At 41.1% G+C, this 20,937-nt stretch overlaps 2 protein-coding genes across 6 annotated transcripts in view; one reads left to right on the plus strand and one right to left on the minus strand.

Annotated features, from left to right (window-relative positions):
* LOC111261265 (uncharacterized protein C18orf19 homolog B) overlaps positions 1 to 20,543 on the plus strand; it is a 28,789-nt gene extending 8,246 nt beyond the window's left edge. The window contains exons 1-6 of one of the 4 annotated variants that reach the window (XM_022834619.2): positions 10,816 to 11,305; positions 12,159 to 12,292; positions 18,287 to 18,476; positions 18,857 to 18,955; positions 19,692 to 19,803; positions 20,115 to 20,543. In XM_022834619.2, coding sequence (XP_022690354.1) covers positions 18,301 to 18,476; positions 18,857 to 18,955; positions 19,692 to 19,803; positions 20,115 to 20,264 — 537 coding nt within the window. In that variant the 5' untranslated portion in view covers positions 10,816 to 11,305; positions 12,159 to 12,292; positions 18,287 to 18,300 and the 3' untranslated portion in view covers positions 20,265 to 20,543. Of the gene's footprint in view, positions 1 to 10,815; positions 11,306 to 12,158; positions 12,293 to 17,388; positions 17,844 to 18,286; positions 18,477 to 18,856; positions 18,956 to 19,691; positions 19,804 to 20,114 lie in introns of those variants that run through there. The other 3 variants (XM_022834617.1, XM_022834616.1, XM_022834618.2) reach the window with 3 other exon arrangements.
* LOC111261268 (uncharacterized) lies at positions 1,902 to 16,945 on the minus strand. Of its 2 annotated transcripts, none has more exons than XM_022834621.2 (2): positions 16,093 to 16,945; positions 1,902 to 2,903 (listed from the first exon to the last, which is right to left on the minus strand). In XM_022834621.2, the coding sequence occupies exons 1-2, from the start codon at positions 16,165 to 16,167 to the stop codon at positions 2,478 to 2,480; spliced, it is 501 nt and encodes a 166-aa protein (XP_022690356.1). In that variant the 5' UTR covers positions 16,168 to 16,945; the 3' UTR covers positions 1,902 to 2,477. The 2 variants fall into 2 exon arrangements, with proteins under 2 accessions (XP_022690356.1, XP_022690357.1); XM_022834622.2 differs by lacking the exon at positions 16,093 to 16,945 and adding an exon at positions 6,728 to 7,140.
* Positions 20,544 to 20,937: the final 394 nt, after the last annotated feature.

Raw genomic sequence — 20,937 nt, forward strand, 5'->3', positions numbered from 1 at the left:
CATAACGCGCCACAACAGGGCTCTTCTAGCCATCTCTAAATCGCAAGAACGAACTAACTAAAGTGTGCGAGGTATGTCTATACGTATGTGTGAGCTTTGTGTGCTTAATACTAGCACTATTTTGTTGGCCTTGTTGCCAAGAACGTTGCCGTACTACGGAAGTCTATGACAGGCACCAACGTATCGTACCGCAAGCGGCTGTACCCGATCAATTTGCTTGTGTGACTGCATTCCCCCTCGAAGCGGCACTCTTCCTATCCTTCATTGCCCTTCTCATATCTTTGCTAAGTGATCGCGCGTCTTGTGCACAAACACATAGGTCGTGCCCGCTCATCGCCTGCCACTATCGCTCCATTGACGCGGCGGATAGGGAGCTGTTGGCAAGTATCTCTGCCGCCCAGTTGGCTTATACCGGAGACGAGAGCGAAGGGCAAGCACAAACCGATTTGTGCTGTCGTTCAACACTGGTAGAATATTTTTCAGAATGAAGTGTCGTCGAAAACGATGTGCGCTGTTGGCTCTTGCCGAAAAATTCAGTTGTTGTCGCTGTTGCGTGCAAACAGCATCGCCAGAACAAAAATCTGGTAAAACGAAGATATGTTTCATCGACAACGCAATGATATAGTCACGACCGCTGTCTCCCTACTCTCTTCGCCGCTGCTTCTCTCTGTAAGGATTTTCTCATCGCCTCCCTGTTCGGCAATATGGCGGCGTCGCCATTCGCGACGATCCTGTACGTACATGGAGGCTGGCAGCGAAGGCTGCAGTTTTCCGACACGACCCAGTCACCGTAGATGCGAGGGCAGTTTTTCGCTGTTCTCGGTGAGTTTCGAAACGGCGCGCGCCGCACGGCACCCTTCTCGCTGCGGGGAGGAGCAGCGCGAGAGGAATAGAGCGCCAGATCATGGCACGACGGTGACCCTGCTGGATTTACGGACGTGTGCACTGTGTGTGATATATGACAATACTACATCAGGCGAACAGATAGATTGCTAAAATACCGCTGAGTGGCGCTGGTGCTGCGGCGGGGAGCGCCACCGCTACTAGCAGCAATACCGGTTTGTGGTTGACCCGTGTAACTTCTCATTTCTAATTATGTCTACCATTGATTGCAGCGTCTCGCGCGACGCGGGAAGGGAAGGCTAGATAAGGGGGAAAAAGCGAAAACAAGCCTTAACCTCCGTTATTTAGTGGCCGACGGCTCTGGTCTAGTACGTATTGTACGAGCGAATCAACTCTCTAAACTGTCGTTTACCCTCCACGTAGCTGACTTGTCGCGGAACAACCTGGGCTTATTTTTGGATGCACACGCAGACATGGAGAAACAATATAGGTAGGAAACTTAACCGCACAGGTTTACCTCCCCATCGACACGGAGTAGCATCGATGTATCAGCTGAATGAAAAGCTTTCGAAGATAGGAACGGTACGATGTTTTCCGCAGTCGAGTAATATCACTGTGGATTTGTTTCGTCGACGTCTTGACGAACTGCTAAATGGTCGTTCAGACGGGCTGACACGAACGAATTGAGAACAATCTTCATATAGACGAAAACCAAGACAAGCTACCGAAGTAAAAAGAATATTGTAAAGTCGTGTATCGCTTCTTTCAGACGAACACTTGGCCAACGATATAATTATTATACGATCAAGTTCTCAATCAGTTCTTGATAATATCGCTATCAAGTAAGATAATAATAGCTAAATCTTGCGAAGTAATTATTAGTACATCCTCACCTAATTATCATCATCAAATACATCATCATATATCAAATACATCGATCTCGTATATGCTCCAATCCCACCAGAGTCCTCTGGTGATAGAATAAACAATATATTCCGGTAGCTAGAGCGTAACGCAAAACATCAGGCCATTCATTCTACAAAAATAATCAGAACGAGTTTCTGAAATACGGTTTCTGCTACCAGATTTATTCGAAAGTTAGTAACACTACATAAAGCGGATTAGCAAATGAAAAGTTTGTGAGCCAGTCTATATAAATATAAAAATTGTATTATCTATGCTCAAAAGAAAGACATCAGGCAGTTAATGTAAATCAGCAACAAGGAATTCATTAAGTAACAATCTACCTATGTATTATACAAACAAATCCCGGCAGAAGCATCATATATGTTGCCACTCGCGTCGGGTGGGAAGGTTAACAGATCTTTCTTTCGCCTTCTTTGTCCATATACAATATCACATGAGAGCCTAATGAGGCATCCGACTAAGTTACGTATGTTTTAGGTACTTTCCCTTGACAAGCACGTTTTGTCCAAGATGAATGCCAGCATACTATGTTAGTGTGTAAAGTCGCTGATTATTAGAGCATCTGATGGTCTTGCTTGGCTATTTGTGTAGCCACGTTCGCGTACAATCGTGATATAGCTTTTTGACAGCTGGTTTCGAGAAAAGGCGGACCGACGATGCTCAAGTGGCATAGTAATTGTGCTTGACGTAGAGTAACAGGTCTTGATTTAGATCTCATTGACAGGAAAGTCACCCAGATCGTTGTTTGTAACACCACTTTTATATTTAGGCAGAAATGGTGGCAGGACACCTAGAAAAGGCCCGAACGGTTCGGAGTGCTCGGGTTCTTTTCGTTGGTTTTTCCTTTTTGCGGCCTGCGTTTTGACATGAAGGATGTGGAAGCCGCTCTCATCAGCGAAGTAATCGACAATTTTTATTAGTCCATTTGGATCTGTATAGCCATAACGGCCACGAACTGACCCGTCCTCCAGACGTTCCTCTTGTCGAAAATGCCCGCTTGGGTCTTCTGGCCCCGCATCAGAGCCGAATGTATAAGTTGCAGTATCGGTGTCCTGCCGCTGGAATTGATTACGAACGCTAGTTGGGATGCTGGACTCCACACCACGGCCGGTCTTTCTACAATTGCATTCTGCCTGAAATCATAAAAGAAGCGTATCTTTATAATTTGTATGTACCAAGAAAGCGTGTATATATAGAAAGCTATAAATATTCACCGAATATATATAGCTTCGCTATTGATCAAATATCGAAATCTTGCAAATGGATGTGTTTTGCAAAAAATACTGCTACAACCATTAAGATTCCGCATAGACGTCTTCGTGAGCTCTAGAATAGAAAAATGTCGACTTGACCTTTTGCTTACGTTTTTATTGTTCGCTCAATATACCTGTACGCTCCCAGCCGCAGATTTTCGCGGAGCAGAAATACAAGAGCTAAGTCAAATGTAACTGTCGAAACTGGTGAACCCCGTTTTTTATAAGCAGCACCTTTGAGTACCGAGTACCGCTCCGAAAGAACAGAGCCTGAATGCAGGTCCTTTGTTTGCTGGCACTCTCGTGACGTACTGAATAAAACGAAGAAAAGCAACAGTAAATGCAGAAGGAACAGAAAACAGGACGATCGTCTATCGGAGTGGTTGTAGGTAAAGATGAAGACGATTTCGGATTGGCCTTCTGGTCATTGCAAACAAATCAATACTTCAAATAATCAGGCGACCCAGAGACACTGAGGAGCGAAATAGAAATAAAGCGAAAAGGAATAAACATACGGTGCGCCTGAAGGCCAGTGTGCGAGCCCAGGATGATACGAACTTATGGGAATATCCAGTCAGACTCGTTTCTCACCGGTGGCGCGCGTTCAATAACAAAGCGAAGTTCATTCTCCTTAAAAGTTTGAACGACATCTCTTTATACAAATGCAACAACGAGTCGTATCAACAAGAGCGGCAAAACAACGCGATGCGAAGAGGAGCCCAGCAGTAGGAACTTTACGGTACATCGCAATATTATTCTATACACGTTTCCCATGTCAGGCCGTACTACGTCTTTTGCCATAAATGCCGGTGCTGTCTGTTAGGTCAGCACGTCATCAGGGACCGAAACCGCGTACATTCTTTGTGCCTATTTCATCTCTAAGGCCCATCCTGATCGAAGAGTCATTGCTTTGAAACGAAGACAATAACAAACTGCCAATGGTGGAGAAGATCGCATCCTGCAAGTGTTTTTCCTCGCGTCAATTATCTAAGTATATTATGCGCAAAAACACTGCGACCTGTATGATTAATATTCGAAGAAAATGAGGTTTACGAGTTCTACAAGGTTCATTTTGTTGATTCATCAATTGTTTTATGATTTCTTAAATTGCATAGAGGTTCCTGGTTGGTTCATGTCTATTCCAGTATGTTAAGTGTCCTAAGCCTGACAGAATGCTACAAAGCGATACGATTCGCCGGCGGCCTAAAGAAAAATGAAAATAAGGCACATTTATATTTCGAAATCCTCTCCTGACGACATGATCTAGGTCACTTCAATGTATTGGAGTAGTCCATATTGAATACGCGATCCTATTGTGAATGAATATTATTTCACCTCTCAAGAGTAGCTTATCCTCCATGCAAATTGTCTTTGAGGATATGCCAACCAGACGCACTACTTAGTTAACTTTCAATTTGGCAACGACTGAGAAACATTAATGATGGTTTTAAATCTAAAAAAGTTACTCAAAACAGAAGTATATTAACTTGTTGATTAAGATAGAAATTAGTCGGTGCAGCGTAACAATAATAGAAATAGAATATAACCTATTACCCGGTTTATCTTGTACGCAGATGCGTAATTATCAGCATGTGGTTATTTCATAGAGATTTTGAAGAAGATCCTATAAGTTATTTCCCTAGTCTTGTACCTAGTCATTTCGCTTTTAACTACAACTTACGTGGCGAGAAAATAAAGTAGATGATAACAATAGCAACATTCTCCTAACACATAAAATACATATGCAATCTTCAATCACCCATGTGCTATGTGTATGATATGTGACATTGTTCCAGCCATTATTGTACGTTGTCGTCTTTAAGGACATATATCAGGAGATAGTTAAGCCCTTTAAGTTATACAAGTCAAACACGGGGTTCAAGATACGTCAACTAAACAGTAGATGTATAGGTCTCGCATATATTGATATTATAATTTCTGAACTTCCTTCTTAATCATATCCTTTTAGCATTTTTATGAGCATGATTGTTCAGCTTCTTTTTTTTTCTTTCTTTTCTTTTATCAACTAGAAGTTAAAAAGAACCATTAGAAACATCGATTTCGCTTGCGATTTAGCATCTATAAAGACTTCAATGGAAAGCCGTAACATAGAGCTAGTGACTCTATATCACTCGCAGAAGACAACGTCTGCGCAAATTCTTCGCCGCTATCCACCAATCAATCAATCCTTATTCTCATATAATTGCGTTGCAGTTCAGAAAACATGGCGTATACCCGAACAGCGACGGGACAATAGGAGTTCGGCTAAGAAAATTTGTTCACCGTTTTCATAAGTCACCGTATATCAACAAAGCTATAAGAGAACGAAAAAAAAATTAACCCCTTATAGCGCGTATGAGGCAAAGCATTTCGACACATTTTTGTGCCAGAAACCCCTCTATCCTCCCTCTTTGTTTCTCAGCATTCGACGCTAGCGCAACCAACCTATGGCATCGTGCATCCGCTTAAAACATTTACCTGGTCGTGTCTTTAATGGGGATGAGCAGGAGTAAAAGGGAGTCAACAAGGCAGCGTGACCTGTGTGGGCTGAGCTCGAATCGACTAAGCGTAATGGAGCCCCCAACAACAACACACAGCCACCACCTGGCAGATTAAATCTACTTTTACTATTATCAGGACCAGCCAACACTCTGCGGATAAACAGCATGCAAAACTGCTCTAAGTACCGTAAGTATCATAACTGAACAATTGTTATAATGTTCCTAACACACACGGCCGTGAAACCGTATCATGCACTATTACGAAGTAGCCCGTACAAGAGTATGTGGGTAGAGCGCGCGCGCGCGCGCGAAACGGAGCAGATCCCTCAATGAAACGCGTGGTTGGCCGTTATTTAGAGAGCTAAGAGAACAAATATACGCTTAAGGAACGATGCTAGTTCTTCACTGATTAGACGTACCAGACGCGGCCACAATAGCAGTAGACAAATCAAACGAAGTCGTGACCGGCTTCAGCTCTACTGACGCCTAATTGTTTGTGGAAAGATGCTGAAGTTGTGGACACTGTGTACAAGCCTCCGTTTATAAACGAACGGCAGAAGTAACGAGCTAAGGTAAGACGAAAGAAGGCCAAAATATTGAGTACGCCCCGTCACAGTATCACAGGGGTCAGGTGATAGGTAGAACCAAAATTTCGATATTTTTAAAACCTTAGAGTAATTGTAAGGCTGTAATAGGCGATTAAAGGTATCAGCTTTACTGCAGAACAGCTCAAAACAGTGATCTTCATCGACACATTATTACCGACACGAATAGACAAGCGCGATAAAATTTTCAGCGGGACGTCATTGAAAAATTGCGGTGGCAATGGTAATAATAATGATACCCCTTGCTACAGTTAGCGCGCACGTAGCGTTCACCGATAGCACGGGGCTATGAATGGCAGGAAACGATCAAATGGAACCACGGAATGACCTTTCGTATTTGAAACTCGAGGTCTATTGAAAGGTGCTAATTACTTCATTTAGACACAACGTTTTTTTTTATAGGCGTAGTCGGCCAAGCATATAGCCCATCTAAATTTGCAGTGCTTATTATAATCTCAATAGCTTAATGATTTACACCAAAATACTTGCCGGGCTCTGAGGGTGAATATGTTCATTTACATAGCAACAACAGCCAGATGGATAATTTAGAAGTCTTTTATATTTCAACGAAGTAACTGAACGCTTGGGTTATATTTACCACTCCACAGGCCATCCAAGTGGCAAGCGTTATCAGCGCCGTACTCCACCGTAGCCATCCGCGGGCAAACATTTTTCAACGTGCTTGATATCTTTCAGTCCAAGTCCAATGGGGAACGTGGGTGTTCCGCTGAAGAGGGCACATATGCAGGTACACAATGCTACTGGTCGCACTTCAGACACTGCGTGTATCACGGAATAATCCGCATGGGTGGGATGCATGCATCCGCATCTGACAAGGTTCTCCGCTTAACTGAAGTCCTGCGCATTATCACCATCTATGAGCCTACGGTATCTCATGGTTCTTCTTCTCCATTAAACGTGGATCGCTGCCCGCGCGCACACGGCGATGTCGATCGTCACCTCCTGTACCGCCTTCCCCTCACCGCTCTCGTGCAGGGGCGGAGCCTCGTGAGGTCGACCGGTCGTTACCGTTGTTCAACAATGAAACAGTAACTTGGACAAGGCAACTGAAAAGACGTATAGCACTTACACGCAGTTGATAAGTCATACCGACTGATCATCTTCGATTAGCTTCATTCAATGCACAAGCTCAAATGAAACTAGCGAATAACGAGAGGTTAACCCCTGGATCACGGAGATGTCAGATGCCGGGTTAGAAATTTAGTTTAGCTACCGACCTACTTGCTGCATCCCCTTCAAAGTATGTCTTCCGCAAAACTTTCTCAAGATTAACAGCGAGTAGGCGGTGCTTTATGGTGCTTTGTGGATTGGACGACGTAAGTTTCTCGCGGACGGTTGTGGGTGATCGGATACCGTGATGTACTCTTTAAAAGATGTATAGAAATTTCGTCTGGTGGGTTTTGTGCGACTCTTCAGAGAACGCTTGAGGTGCCTTGGGCTCTTCAACGCATTGATTGTTGTGGTCGCTGGTTTACCGACCCAACGGATCCTCGACCCATTACACGGTTAAGGCAGAGGTCAATATGGAAACGAAAAAATCGGGAAGCGCACCTAATAAAACAGTATTCCGAATGACGTGTTAACATTCTCTCCAGAAGGTAACGTGAGCGCAATTGCGGCTAGCCAATCTGTTCAAAAACACATAAATACAATTTAGGAACTTTGACTAATTGCTGGTTTCTTGCTAGGAGATACTCACTCTGAAGGTCAACACACTTGAACTAAACATTAGACGGAGATCCCATCGATAGGTTCTTTTAAATTGCGGTCTGATAGATTTAAATCTTTCACTAATATTGATAACGCACCTGAACGTGACGATCCTAGTCAACACTAAGGAAAGGTAAACGAGTGGCTCAAGCAGTGCCAAAATGAGATACGCACCCTAAGATAGCGTCGTTGCATTGCATAATATTAACTATAATAGTATTAAGCACATCGAATCTTTGAGATACATCTTGTTCTCCAGGGAGCCATAGAACAAATCACTAAGACTACTTTCATACATGGTTGGAACTGACTTAGTCAAAGGGCTGACAAAGTACTTCCTCAAAAAATCGCTGATTAAGTACAAATGGCTTAGGCGTTCGGAAGTATGTGCGTGCTTTCAGCTTCATTCATTTTCGTATAGTTAAATGCGAGCGGTCCTCACAACCGTCGCACCAAATCGCCCGCAGCTGCCGACATTCTTCGAACCTTCAGTGGATCTCTATGGGCTTAGGCCACTCGGTATAACTAGTCAACGTCAAAGAGGTATATAACCTAGAAAATCTGGTTCTAATGATAAGTGATTTAGACAACAAGCCAATTCTATGCAAAGATACATCGCAATAGGCTAGAACTGAACGTTCACGTCCACTCTTTACAGTTAGTATGTCAGCGAGCCATGATTGGTCTCCTATCCAAGTTTCATAGCTGGCGGATGCCGCCACTATCACTGATCTCTTACGTCCATTAAACGCTCGCAAACGAATATGGACGGTTGTCAGTAGTAGTAGTTCATGTTGGACTCTTTGAAGCCTCAATGTGCTGGCCCTGCCGAGCGCTTTTCAACAACACCAACAGCAATAACATGAGTTGTGAATGCCAAAATCTCCGTGTGTATATTTATCTGTCTAAGAGTGTGCGTGTGTTCGTAACTACCCCGATTCTCTCCCGAGCCGAAGAACTAGGTCTGGGCCTTTGAGACTTCATAAGGCGAAATCAAATCGCGTCTTCGACTGCCGTCGTGACCAGAGGTCGCGCCCTTCGGCCTAATCAGAAAGAGCGGCGCCGAAATGCCGACAAGCCAAACTTCATCGACCGTCTAAGGCTACCCGTCCGATAGACGTCTACAAAGGGACACTGCCCTAGTAAGGGCCTAACCGGAACAGACGAGATTGGGCGTTAGCAGGCAAAGGACCTGGAGGACCATGTCAGCAAACCGTGACGAGATGCTTCTAACTGTGTATAAATGAGAGATGCTGACCTGTGTGTACCACACTTCAAGTTAAGTAATAATAATATTAAAAGAAACAGATATTATCAAACAAAACATTGGTTCTATCTTCATACTAAGTGGCACGTATTTATATCTCTGTCCAGTGATTGAGGACGAGTGCTCGTTGCAGTCAGCCTACAAAGTACTGAGTAAACCAAAAGCTAATATGAACGATGTACTCTATAGTAAATTGTCGAACATTATCCAATGGAGCATAGGCGGGTTTTTTCAAATATTGTTAAAGGTCTATTGAACATAAATATATAGAATATTAAAAAGCGTATACGTGCAAATATGTTTTAATTTAAAAATGATTACAAGTGAAAAAAAGTGATAAAACAGATAGACTTTTAATCTATTTTGTGTTTTCGTGCGCCATTATTAAATTGGCGAGCTGACGTGTGGGACATTCGAATTGCATAGCCGGCTTGCCACAGAGAAGACTATTTCGACAACTACCATGGCTTATCTTGAAATGCAATATAACCTGATAGTTTGGCATATAGTTTTTTTTTTTTTTTACTAGATAACATCTTAGATCTGATCCATCTTAGATATTTCACCTCTCCTGTGTGCACTGATGGTACAAATTTTATTGAATCTGTTACTCTAAAACCCGTGGTACAACAGAGGATACCGTATACACCCCAAAAGAGTAGTAGTGCGGCATATTGAGGAATAGCAACTACGCAATAACTGCGCGTGAAATCATCCTGCCGCTGCCGATTATCCGGTACGATCCGATCGGATAAAAGCCCCCTGAAGTGATGTATCGGAGATCATCTCGAAGGGTCGTCGCAGATCTCGTAGAGATAATCCGTTAGCTATAATTGATACTGTTCATATTTCCTAGACCGATCGTTTTCATCTCTCGGTTTTTGTTTTAGTATAGCTGATTTTAAAAAGCGGCGTCATGTAAATGTTGCGCCTGAGAAATGAACAACATATGCCGTTATTTGACATAAGCAGGTTGTTCGCGCATTACAAATCGTCTAAAGGAAAACACATAAATCCGGTTGAAAAGCAACAAAAAAAAACCGCCTCATTAGCACTTCATTAGCTAACTTCGCTAGGGTAACTTTAGTAGCATCAGAATATCGAAAGAAATAAACATATTTATTATGCTAACGCCAAAAATGGGTGCAATAGCCGGTAAATGCCTCAATTGGCCGAGTATTTAGCTAGAAATGCTGTTCCAAGCTCTATACTTTTCCCCCCCCCAGTTTACTTATGCTTAAAATCTTTATGAGTCACGAGTCGAAAACTGACCTCAACTAGTGTAGTAGTATGAATAATCTTAAAAAAAAAACCTAATCTTTATTTGGTCACCGATAAGCTGAATGTTGTACGCGAACAACGTTCTGATCTATACAGTCTAATCTGTTCACACAGCCAAAGCATTCATTGAAAGTGGGCTTCATTGACAAAACCCTACTCTATAAAATGCTACTCAAACGATCTATCTGTCGTTTTGAGGAACATGGCAGGAACATCAGCAGCACGGTATAGCTTACCCCGTGCCAGCCCGTAGTTGTGGCGAGCGTGATGATATTTTGTGCAGTTTTAATTTGACCAGGAACGATTCTACGAGATGTCGGCTCGTGCAAACGTGTGCGTCGTCTTTATGTTGTTATGGTTGTCGTGTCCCCGACAGCATCATCGTTCGTCACTGCTGCTGCTGCTGCTGCTGCTGCTCCTTCTAGGCTAGCGACTGTTAGTGCCAAAAAATTCATCATACAACGACCGCATGGCCTCATCCAGGACGACGATTGACGAGAGGATAGAGTTCCATTTGTTTTCTTCAGTAGAATTTAACTCACTCGAATATTAACACCAGGCAAGTGAGTTTCTGCTAGACACATCAGAAACCGTGTATGGAAGCGTGTCATCAGCTGGCTGGGGACCTCCAGATGGGAGTTGTGAGGTCACGACAACTAGCGCTCCGATCGTCTTGGCTCTTTATCGTCATCGTGGGCCAAAAGAGGCAACAAATACCATCACTTTCTTCATCTCCCAACGCCGCAATCATCATTGCTAGCACGACCATCATGATTGTCACAATAGCTGTATTGAAGAGGGCTGCCCTGTACAATATCCCTGCAAGTAACATACCCCGGTACTCATCTGAGAATTCGCCTAAACACTCCTCATCGATCTTGCTTTCCTTCCGATAAGGTACTTCACACAGTTTGGAACCGCATTTACTCGTCATGAACAAGACGAAACTAACGTTCACGATGAAGCCTGTCAATGAGCGGGCGACCATATTCACGGAACATCATTATTGAAAAGGCAATAGTTTTATTAATACACGTTACCTAATACATCTGACTTGTGAAGCGTTCGAACGCCGAATTTAGCACCGGAAAGTAATATAGTGATACGGCAATTGCGTCAGTTTCCCAGTGCAGCCCACATGATCGGCGTGCACAATCATAGGTTCAAAACAGCATATTTATATAAGGATTACTAATTGTTTACTAGCATGGTCATATATTATATAGCAAAGAGTATCAATGGTGACGCAATTACCAATGGAGGCACAATGTTTCAGGCAGACTAATCTGAATTTCGCATAACGTTAGGGAATGATACAAATGTATGATCTATCAAACTAGAGGAATAAATATTCGCGACAAAGCAAGTAAGCTTTATAGGGTATTTAATGCACAATTCCTCAACAACAAACGTTATAAAATAATTTTTGACAGTTTACGCTACTGAAGATCTAACATAGCTCAAGCTAGTGTAATGTTATTTATTGTTAGCCTGCAGTCCAATATTGGCTAGTGAGTGTTTTTAACCGGATGTCCTAGCACTCGCTGGTACTTGATAGCTTTGACGTTGCCCCCAATCACACTCACAAATTGTTCGGTCGCCTCTTTTCGGAGCCTACAGGCGCAGGCGACCGCTATGTACTGGGCATTTTTCTCATAACCCCCGAAAAGCAAAGAAGAAACGAGACTGTAAAGCAAAGAGAAGAAAAACCCAGTAACAAAGGAGATAACGGTGTCTCGGTTACTTTCAGGCTCCTCACTGTCAATGTGTCCACTCAAAATGTCATCCTTTATGCATACACAGAAATACAATGTCCTTCTACAAAAACCAGCTGCTGACAATGCGTGCTTCAGTAAGAGGAAAGGCGCTTCAGTCCTGAACTAGGTATGGATCCTAGCATTCTACATATCAAGCAGTAACATGCCATGCACGTTTAACCAATTTTGTATCAAATCGTATGGCCTAAGATTAGCTTTAGTAGAATACGCATGGTTCCTCTGTTTCATACTGGGTCGAGGCATTCGCTTCTTCTAAATATACCTTTAACATTTGAGCGCTTACAATTTATAAACAAATTATCTATGCTAGGACCATCAGAACGATTGTAGATATTATATCTATATTTTGACAAACGGCTTGTTTGTTAATTCGGTTTCTAACTGCACGAAAAACGATTTTTATCGAACCATATTTATCCAGCCCAGATGGCCGCTTTCGGTGCCAATTTTTTGAAGTCACGCCTGCATATACTTATATTATGCAGAATGTGTGTAGACATTTTAGAATCGTCCACTCTTTCTCGAAGCTTAGCGTTGAAATCGACCGACTTGAATATTGGAAGTGAGCGTCGTGTTCAAATCAGACATCACGTGCTCTTAAGCGTCAGCCACACAAAGGGCATACCGTTAGTACGTCTACCTACGTAGCTTTGAAGATTCTATCGTACTGTGCTCTTCGCCGTCACCGTCTTCCATGACTCAGCCGAACAGCCCAGAAACAGGGTCGTCACAGACCCAATCGAAAAATCGCCTAACGATTCAGACAAAGAGAGCGACACGGCATCACAAAAAATTGCGGTGAGAACTCCATCAGGCGCTCTAGTACGACAGCGTATTGATGGACGACGCCCACCTATCTAGCTTGTAGTACTAGTTGTACAAGTACATATTGAGCGATAGATGGTAGAGGATTATGCTTCGAACGCTACATGTTGGACCATTATATCCTTTACGTATGTTTCGTTAAGCGCATGCGAACGTTGTTTCTAGCTTTTTGCTAGAGCAACTCGGACCGCTTTACGACGTTATTGGGGCTCAGAGTCCAGCTTCGGTATCAAACAAAGTTAACATTTTCAAAGATAGAAATTTCTGTAGCCATGTACTCACTGGTTAATATATGTTGCGTTATTCAATACCGTCAAACCATTTTGTGGCTTTTAAAGGCTAGCGAATTCTAATGATTATAAAAAAAAAAACAGTCTAATGCATCTAACAATGTGCTGGCTGCTGTTCCATACATTGCAAATTTCGTTTCGGTAAATGGTCACTTACGCCTTACAAATCTAAGATATCTATAAGGTGCATCTTATTTGTTATACCATATGCAATTACATAACACTTTGTTTATCTAGCATCATTGTGGTACAACCGAACGTCTGCCACCGTAAATCGTCAAAAAAAAAATACGGTATTTACTCAAAAGGCAGGTTTTCAAGAGAAAAAAAATACCCTTTCGTAGATTTGCCCCAACTTAACGAAACGAAGGAACGGAACAAGGAAAGCCGTACTGTCGTACACAGTAATACGTTCCCACGAGATAGAGGTAAATAAGCTGTTTCCATTCTTTATGAGTTACTACCCCGCTCAATTACTTCAGAGAAGCTAACAGCAGGCGAGCGAACTGTGGTTGCCTGCTTTCACCGGTAAACATATCGCTATCGTATCCGTACCGATTACTTCCCGATGTAATTTGCAATAAATGTCAAAATGTCGATCTTGATTTTGTTTTACGTAATATATGGGTATCTACGATCATATATTATCTGAGTGTCTATGAGAGTAAAACTTACAAATGGCTTCTGAAAGACATGAGATCGCTTTGATTTAACCCTATGATTTTGACTGTTTCGTGAATGGTTCGATAGTATATTTTAGCAAACGACAAAGATCCGCAATTCCACAAAATGCCATCTGCAGAAAAAGTGATACATTAAACAGCTGCTTGTTCATATGCGGTTAGGGTATAGCAGCCAGCAATTCATTACTAGTCTCCGATCAAGGGATTACTCATTCACAACAGATGTCACCAGCTTCATTGAAATCGGACATTTTCCTAATTATTTAATATGAATCAGATAAAAAAAAAATGGTAAAGAACGAGGCATCAACAACTAGAATCGGCTCGGAGGCATCTTTGAAACATTTACACGCTACGTGATACAAAACGAAAAGGAATGGGCAGGGTTTCTTCTAACAACATATAAATTACGCAATTTTTTTTCAAATATACACAAATATATACGATGTTTCCAAGTTACAAAAATAACTTCTAGACAGCAAAGAAGAGACGATAGCGATTTAGAACATAGCTTACTTATGGTACTTTGAAGCACTGCATGAACAAGATATTACATATCTGTATTCACCACTTAGAAACGCCCGGCTTTTTATTAGCCACTAACTCGGTCTTCTGGATAACGTTATAAAGTCATTAGTGATTCTTCTGCGATCTTTTCTGATAGATCCCTATCTTCCCCATTATGCATGTATACAAAGAAGGTATGCACATATTGGTAAACAGGAGTAGCCAAGTAGGTTTGCTGCGGTCGGTAGATTTGCCATAACCTTAAAAGTTATTACGCCATCTTGAAAAACCATCCTGTCTTGCTTAACGTGAAAGCTTAACAACAAGCCTCATAAATAAGCAAGTCTGTTCTGCTCCGCTCCATTTTTAACCACTCACAGTAAAAAGAAGTAGTCATTAAAAGAGCATTTAAAGACATGCTAACGAATCCGAACAGCTTAATTTCTTGACGTTCATAGCTATTAGGCCTGCCGTACGAACAGCTCGCTAGCCGGTTCTGTTGTATTCCGTTTATCTAACGCTCCAGCCCACAGATTCTGCAAAGAGTTGCATTTTTAAGCTTATAAGCTGGGCTTAAGAGCAGCTGGAACTCGAGTCTCGAGGTTTTTAAACGAAAATCATCCTCTCAGCTCTCAAGAACCCTTAGCCATTTCTGAAGAAGTGTTCATAAAGGTGCAACGTACTCTACACAGGATCTAGTATTAGACGGTTTTGTTCTTACCGTTACAGAGATGTATTAAAGAACTCTATGACCAAGACTGTAGATTTTACTTCGATAATATGTGGTTCTAACGACAATGATGCTGGCCTCTATTGATGAATACTTGAAATATTGTTTTTATTAAAGAAAAAATTTAACGGGGGTTTCCATAAATCATCCATATTACGTTGCTGCGACTTAATGCTAGATCATTTTTGGAACAACATTCAACTATTGGGGGATAAAAAAAAACTTTGGTAATTTTTATCCAAACAAGTCTTCGCGTAGTATTTACTTAAGCTTCTAAAGGAACTTCGCCTATATGACGAGCTTGATATATATATATATATATATATATATATATATAAGCTTCATTCCAAGCAGATTTGTTTATAAATTAGTATTACTGCTAAGCATGGCTATAAAGCTAGTTTTGTTTCACTGGGTGTTGCCACGATAATTCAATTTTATTACTATTATTATATAATAGAAGATGCCATCGATACTTTGACCTGAGCAGGTGTAGTTGTAGGAAACTGATGCTCTTATATGCAGTTTGTGGTATGTAGTCGATGTTCCATCAAATAGACTCCAACTGTTTTCAGCCTATGAAAATGGCAGTATAAAAAAAATCAGCGAACATTCTCAAACTGCTGAGAAGCGATGTCACATAGTTCGAACATCAGTATTTTGCGGTATCGCTTCTTGCAGCAGTAACTATCACATCTGAGGCGTACTTCAGCAGTTTGCCGCATATCAGTGATTTTGCACAGAGATGTGAAATTTTTGTTAATTCCTGTCTTTTTTTTTCCATAATTTTACGGTTTTCCGGGCATTCTCTGTAAGGTTGAGGCCTGTCGAATTAACAGATTACGGCAGCACCTGAGCGTGATTGCGGTACCTGAGGCAGCGTCCTACTCTCGGTAATTTCATTCCTTACTGTTGCTATCGTAATCCTTAGGTAAAATGGTGTCATTCCAGCGATAAAGTCATGGACCGCAGCTTAACTTTCGACGAATGTTTGATTTTCGACACGATACACTTTTAAAAAAATTGTTCGTCAACACACCTAAGGGCATGATAGATGTTTTTCCGCGAATTTCAAAATCAGATACGTCTTAGAAATAGACTTTTTTCCAGGACCAGCTTTTGACTCGGTTTGTTTAATGAGGGCGGCCCGTTTCATTCACGTTTCTGTCAATTGAAGTTTCTCAAAAAGGTCTACTGGCATTGAGCCTAGCGTTTTTGTATCGGCTGCAAAGCATAATTTTCGATACAGCAAATCCACGGTCCTTTAGTGTCCTCTGCAAGGCATAATACGAGACAAAACTATCTTTTTGGTGTTCGTAACTAGTCACATGATCATCTCACTTCAGAGTAGACTTGCTTTGATTCTTCATTCTGATTTTATATGACGACAGCGGGAGGTTTTCTCTCTGCTTACCAACAGCGTTGGCGACTGCATGCTCGTAAGCCTGAATCATTTCAGCAATTTCGCCTTGCATGCTACCGCAATCTGCCAAGCAGTACTTCCTCAGTGACAGCTGTTCTTCTTCCCACTTCGACGCTTCACATACGGAAACGCACAAAATAGTAAAAAAGCACTCAAATTAATCAAGCTCAGTTAAACATCACCATTTAGTCGCTTTCTGCAGATGGCAATTATGTTACATAATACAAGGTGTTAGCACGGAGAGATATTGTTGGACTCGCTACAATCTGATATCATCACGCCTGCCATCACTGAATAACGATATGTCAGTTTTACATTTAACGTCATTTGTAAGCAATGTAAACATGTTTGCTAATGTCTTTATCGACATATAAGGCACCAGTATAAAATGCCATATAATAACACCATAATCCCGTTTTGAAAAACCAAAAGTTGTTTGAACAGATCGCGCTTTAGTTCTAAGTAATCGACCATTTGATTGAGTCTTTTTAAGTACGTCTAACTGAGCACCGACTCTGTTTAGCTGAAGGGCCGACAATACAGAAGTGTATGTCATCTAAGAATAAGATCCCTGTTGAATCCATATGTATGCATTCAGCCGTGATATGACTTAAAGGTTTATTATGACTGGAACTCCAATCGATCATTGCCACTACAGCTGCAATTCTTTTCACTTTTACTATGGACGATGATTCAAATCGCCCGCCAAGGGTTTTTTTCACTCTTTCCTCACCGGGTCGGCCCTTGCTCCAACGACGCACGACAGCTGACAGTAGCGAAAGGAAACCTAAATATTTTTTTCGAAATTTTCCAAACAAAAAGGCTCATTGTTAACTGGGCCATAGTTTCAGATGCCATCCGTGTGGCGTACTTTTCCTAAATGTAAAGGAACACGTGTTAAAGTAAATGTTTATCAAAAGTACAAAATAGCTAATATACCTATTATCATGGAACTAAAAAGTTCTTTGTTAAGATAAGACATGTGATGCCATTACCCATCTTTAGTGATAATAGTATATGCATTCGGTGGGATTAAGCTGCCAATTTTTTTAATGTTTATGTTGCGTGGACCCATGTGTTTATCTTGAAAAGATAATTTTTAATGGCCTCGAGTGGAGCTCTGCGTGTATTGGCAGTTGCCAGACGGTCTTCTACAGTACTTCGGTGCATTCTGCTTTCATCTGCTCAGCACTATTCAGGTACAACTCTTTTGTTTTTCTTTGTTCTATTTCACAACGATTCCTATTCCTACGGACCATGAGCTAATGTACGTGCATAGTTGGTTAGCCATGGCGCTGTGTTGGTATGTATATAGCGAAAGGAAGTTAATCGCCTTAATAAATATATAGTGCACTTTACAGTGCAAAGCAACGAGTGTTTGAAACTCGAAAGAATATGTTATTTGGTGTGCACTAATGATGTGCACCAACTCTAAGGATGGTCGGGTGTTTCAAGCATTCAGACATGTCTCTATATGTGTGTATCAGCATAAGCATTTAATGATCATTTACTAATATATAAATATTCACAATCTTATTTATATACACGTATATACGCTTACAATTACCGTACATTGATAACATATGATTTCTGCTTTATAAAATAATACAATAAATATTTTGAACTGTTTATTGATTTTCAGGTTCGCGATGTCTTATGACGAACAGATTCTACTTAAGATACGAAGATCCAAAAATTGTTTATACTCCTAATGATCTTCATTCCCGCAATATGAACACTTCATTGAGTCACGAGAATAAACATGCAAAGGATTCTGCTCAAACATCAGAAAATCCCACGAAGTCTGGAGAAGATCGAACTCTATTTCAAAGGTAGTCGAATTGCTATTTTCACTAATATCTGTCATATTGTTATTCGTTAATTATATAGAGACCGAAATAAATTAATCAGGCTGTCACCAAAATCGTCATGCTTGACGTCTGGCGACTGTGATCTGCATAAACAGCAACATGCGAGACACGATACATTTCTCTAGATATAGCGCGTACGCTTTAAAGCTTTCCAGTTGACCATTTTCGCAGTTTTGAAGAAAACCAGATATGAACGACAGTTTTTTGAGATGCAGATTTGGTCTTAAATAAACTGACGCTGTCCGGGAGATATATTTAGGTGTTGTATCCAATCCCATACGTGTTGTGGTTCTTGCTGATTGTCTTTTTAATCTTACATAGAGAATTTTGACTCTATATAGGTTCAAAGATGACTTCGCGCGCTACTGGTATGTCATGTTACCAGTCCATATCACTACATCGTTTGGCTACTTCCTCTGCTTCTACTATCTTTCGAAAGCGTACGTATTCATTTATACCTTTTGATGCCCTGGGAAGTCTATTGCTGCAAACAGTGCTGCAATCATCGCCACAAGGCGTCATTAACACTGCCCTATAGTGGATATCGCGGTTATCACAAGGAACAATGTTTTAGCATAGTACACATTGCAACGAAGTGCTCGGTTTTATTCATTTGTGCCAAGGAAGGGGACTCAATTTGAATTATCTCTAAATAGATTTTCTTGACTCGCGATTCACTAATGATGAACAGAACGATTGAGATCCTCAGTTGAGGAAGTTGTGAAGAAATACAGGTCTAATGGCATGCTAACCTCAGTACCGTAACGCACAGCTATCTCATTTAGCGATCCTGATTCGGATTACAGCGTGTTTCTTTACTAAGCGAAAGTTTAAAAGGTCGTTGAGGCAGAACGGTACAACATGGCAATATAGGCCCATTATGGAAAGGACAGGTGAGAGTCAGCTACGGAAGAAGGATGTAGCAACTTACACAGATATAAATTGCTGTTGGCAATAAAAACGTATCTGTATTGTACACATACACCTACAATAAATGGAAGGCTTTCCTATTGAGGAAGTAGGAGTGCTAAAGGGTGAAGAGTATATTGAGCTTCTGAATTTATTCGCACATTGCACAGCGCAACCCTAAGACGAAGACCTTAATTTATGTGACGGAGAATAATAAAATTAGGAGCACAAATAACAAAAAATAACGAGGTAAGGATTTGGTTCTAGGGGAATAAGTCCAGTTCCCTTGATGGATTTCATCGGGATTCCGGCGCAGTATGTCGACCCTATACGGGACTCCGCTGTCAGCCATGTAGCAGTTGGTTATGCAGGATATAAGGTGCAGTTACTTCATTGAGCTTATTTTACGCTCTCGACTTTGTTAAAAAGCTATACAGTATTTAGAAAATTGCCGGACTTCTTGTATGTGGGTCAATGTTGAACATAATCCTATTTCCATGCAACTCTTATTAACACTTTTAAGCAAAACGACGCCTGAACGTAATAACGTTGCACTAATTGACTACGACTAACTAAACCAACAACTTGTATTTGCTAGTTAACAAACATTTTCGTATCTCTATTTTAGCTCTTACTACATTCTACTAAACTTGACTTCTCACTAATTTCGTGTTTTCATTACCGGCGTAGTTGATTGCTCCAATCCGTTATGTTACAACTATCGCTGTAACCGGAGTGACAGTCCGAGCGCTTCTATCAAGAGGAATTTTACAGTCGGTGCCGACATTCAGCCAATTCAAAGAATCAGTTAAAACCAAAATCAAGTCAATGAGAGGATAACTGTAACCACAGGTTGGAATGCCGATTAGGCTTATTCACGTTCCATTATTATAGAAGCTTGTCTTGATGCCCACTACCGTTATTGTAAGTTCTCGAAATGACCCTCGGCATCGCTAATGGCGCCACCAACTTTAGGATACATTGTTTGCTGAAGCATATTGTAAAAAACGAACAATAGAACGGTAAATGTTTTCATTTTTTTGCAGATACAATTTATATGAAATATCTTTTCTGGTGTCAAATGCAATAAATATGACTTACACAAATGTGAAAGTAAAAGCGCACTTTTTTCTGAATTACTTTTACGAAGTAAATAGCCTCTCTAATGTTTCGAGAATAAAGCTAAAATGCTGTTGGAAAATATGGCAGTTCGGATATTTAGTGTGTCTACTTATGGTGATATATAGGGGATGGTCAACATAATGTATGCTCGGATAAGCGAAGTTTTACCGCGGAACGAAAAATTGGTAAATTTCGAAAATTTATTTATCTAGTTTTAAATATCACAATTTTTGTCTAGTATTCCCTGAGTCACGATAGCCAATGGCGATTTCCATGTTTAAAAATCGTGTGTCTTGCTGCGTAGAAGTAACCTTTGCATAATTACGAGATTTTTAACAGGTATGATGGCGCTTTAAGCTCAAAATATCTGTATTCTACTGCTGGTAATGCC

The sequence above is a fragment of the Varroa jacobsoni genome, unplaced genomic scaffold, assembly GCF_002532875.2.
Source record: "Varroa jacobsoni isolate VJ856 unplaced genomic scaffold, vjacob_1.0 scaffold_538, whole genome shotgun sequence".
Lineage (NCBI taxonomy): Eukaryota > Metazoa > Arthropoda > Arachnida > Mesostigmata > Varroidae > Varroa > Varroa jacobsoni.

Coding starts and splice junctions, on each gene's coding strand:
- LOC111261268 (XM_022834621.2), bottom strand. CDS start 16,167: ATGACACCATTTTACCTAAGGATTACGATAGCAACAGTAAGGAATGAA. Junction 2,904..16,092: donor AGAGTAGGACGCTGCCTCAG/GTACCGCAATCA, acceptor TTATGATTTCAG/GCAGAATGCAATTGTAGAAA.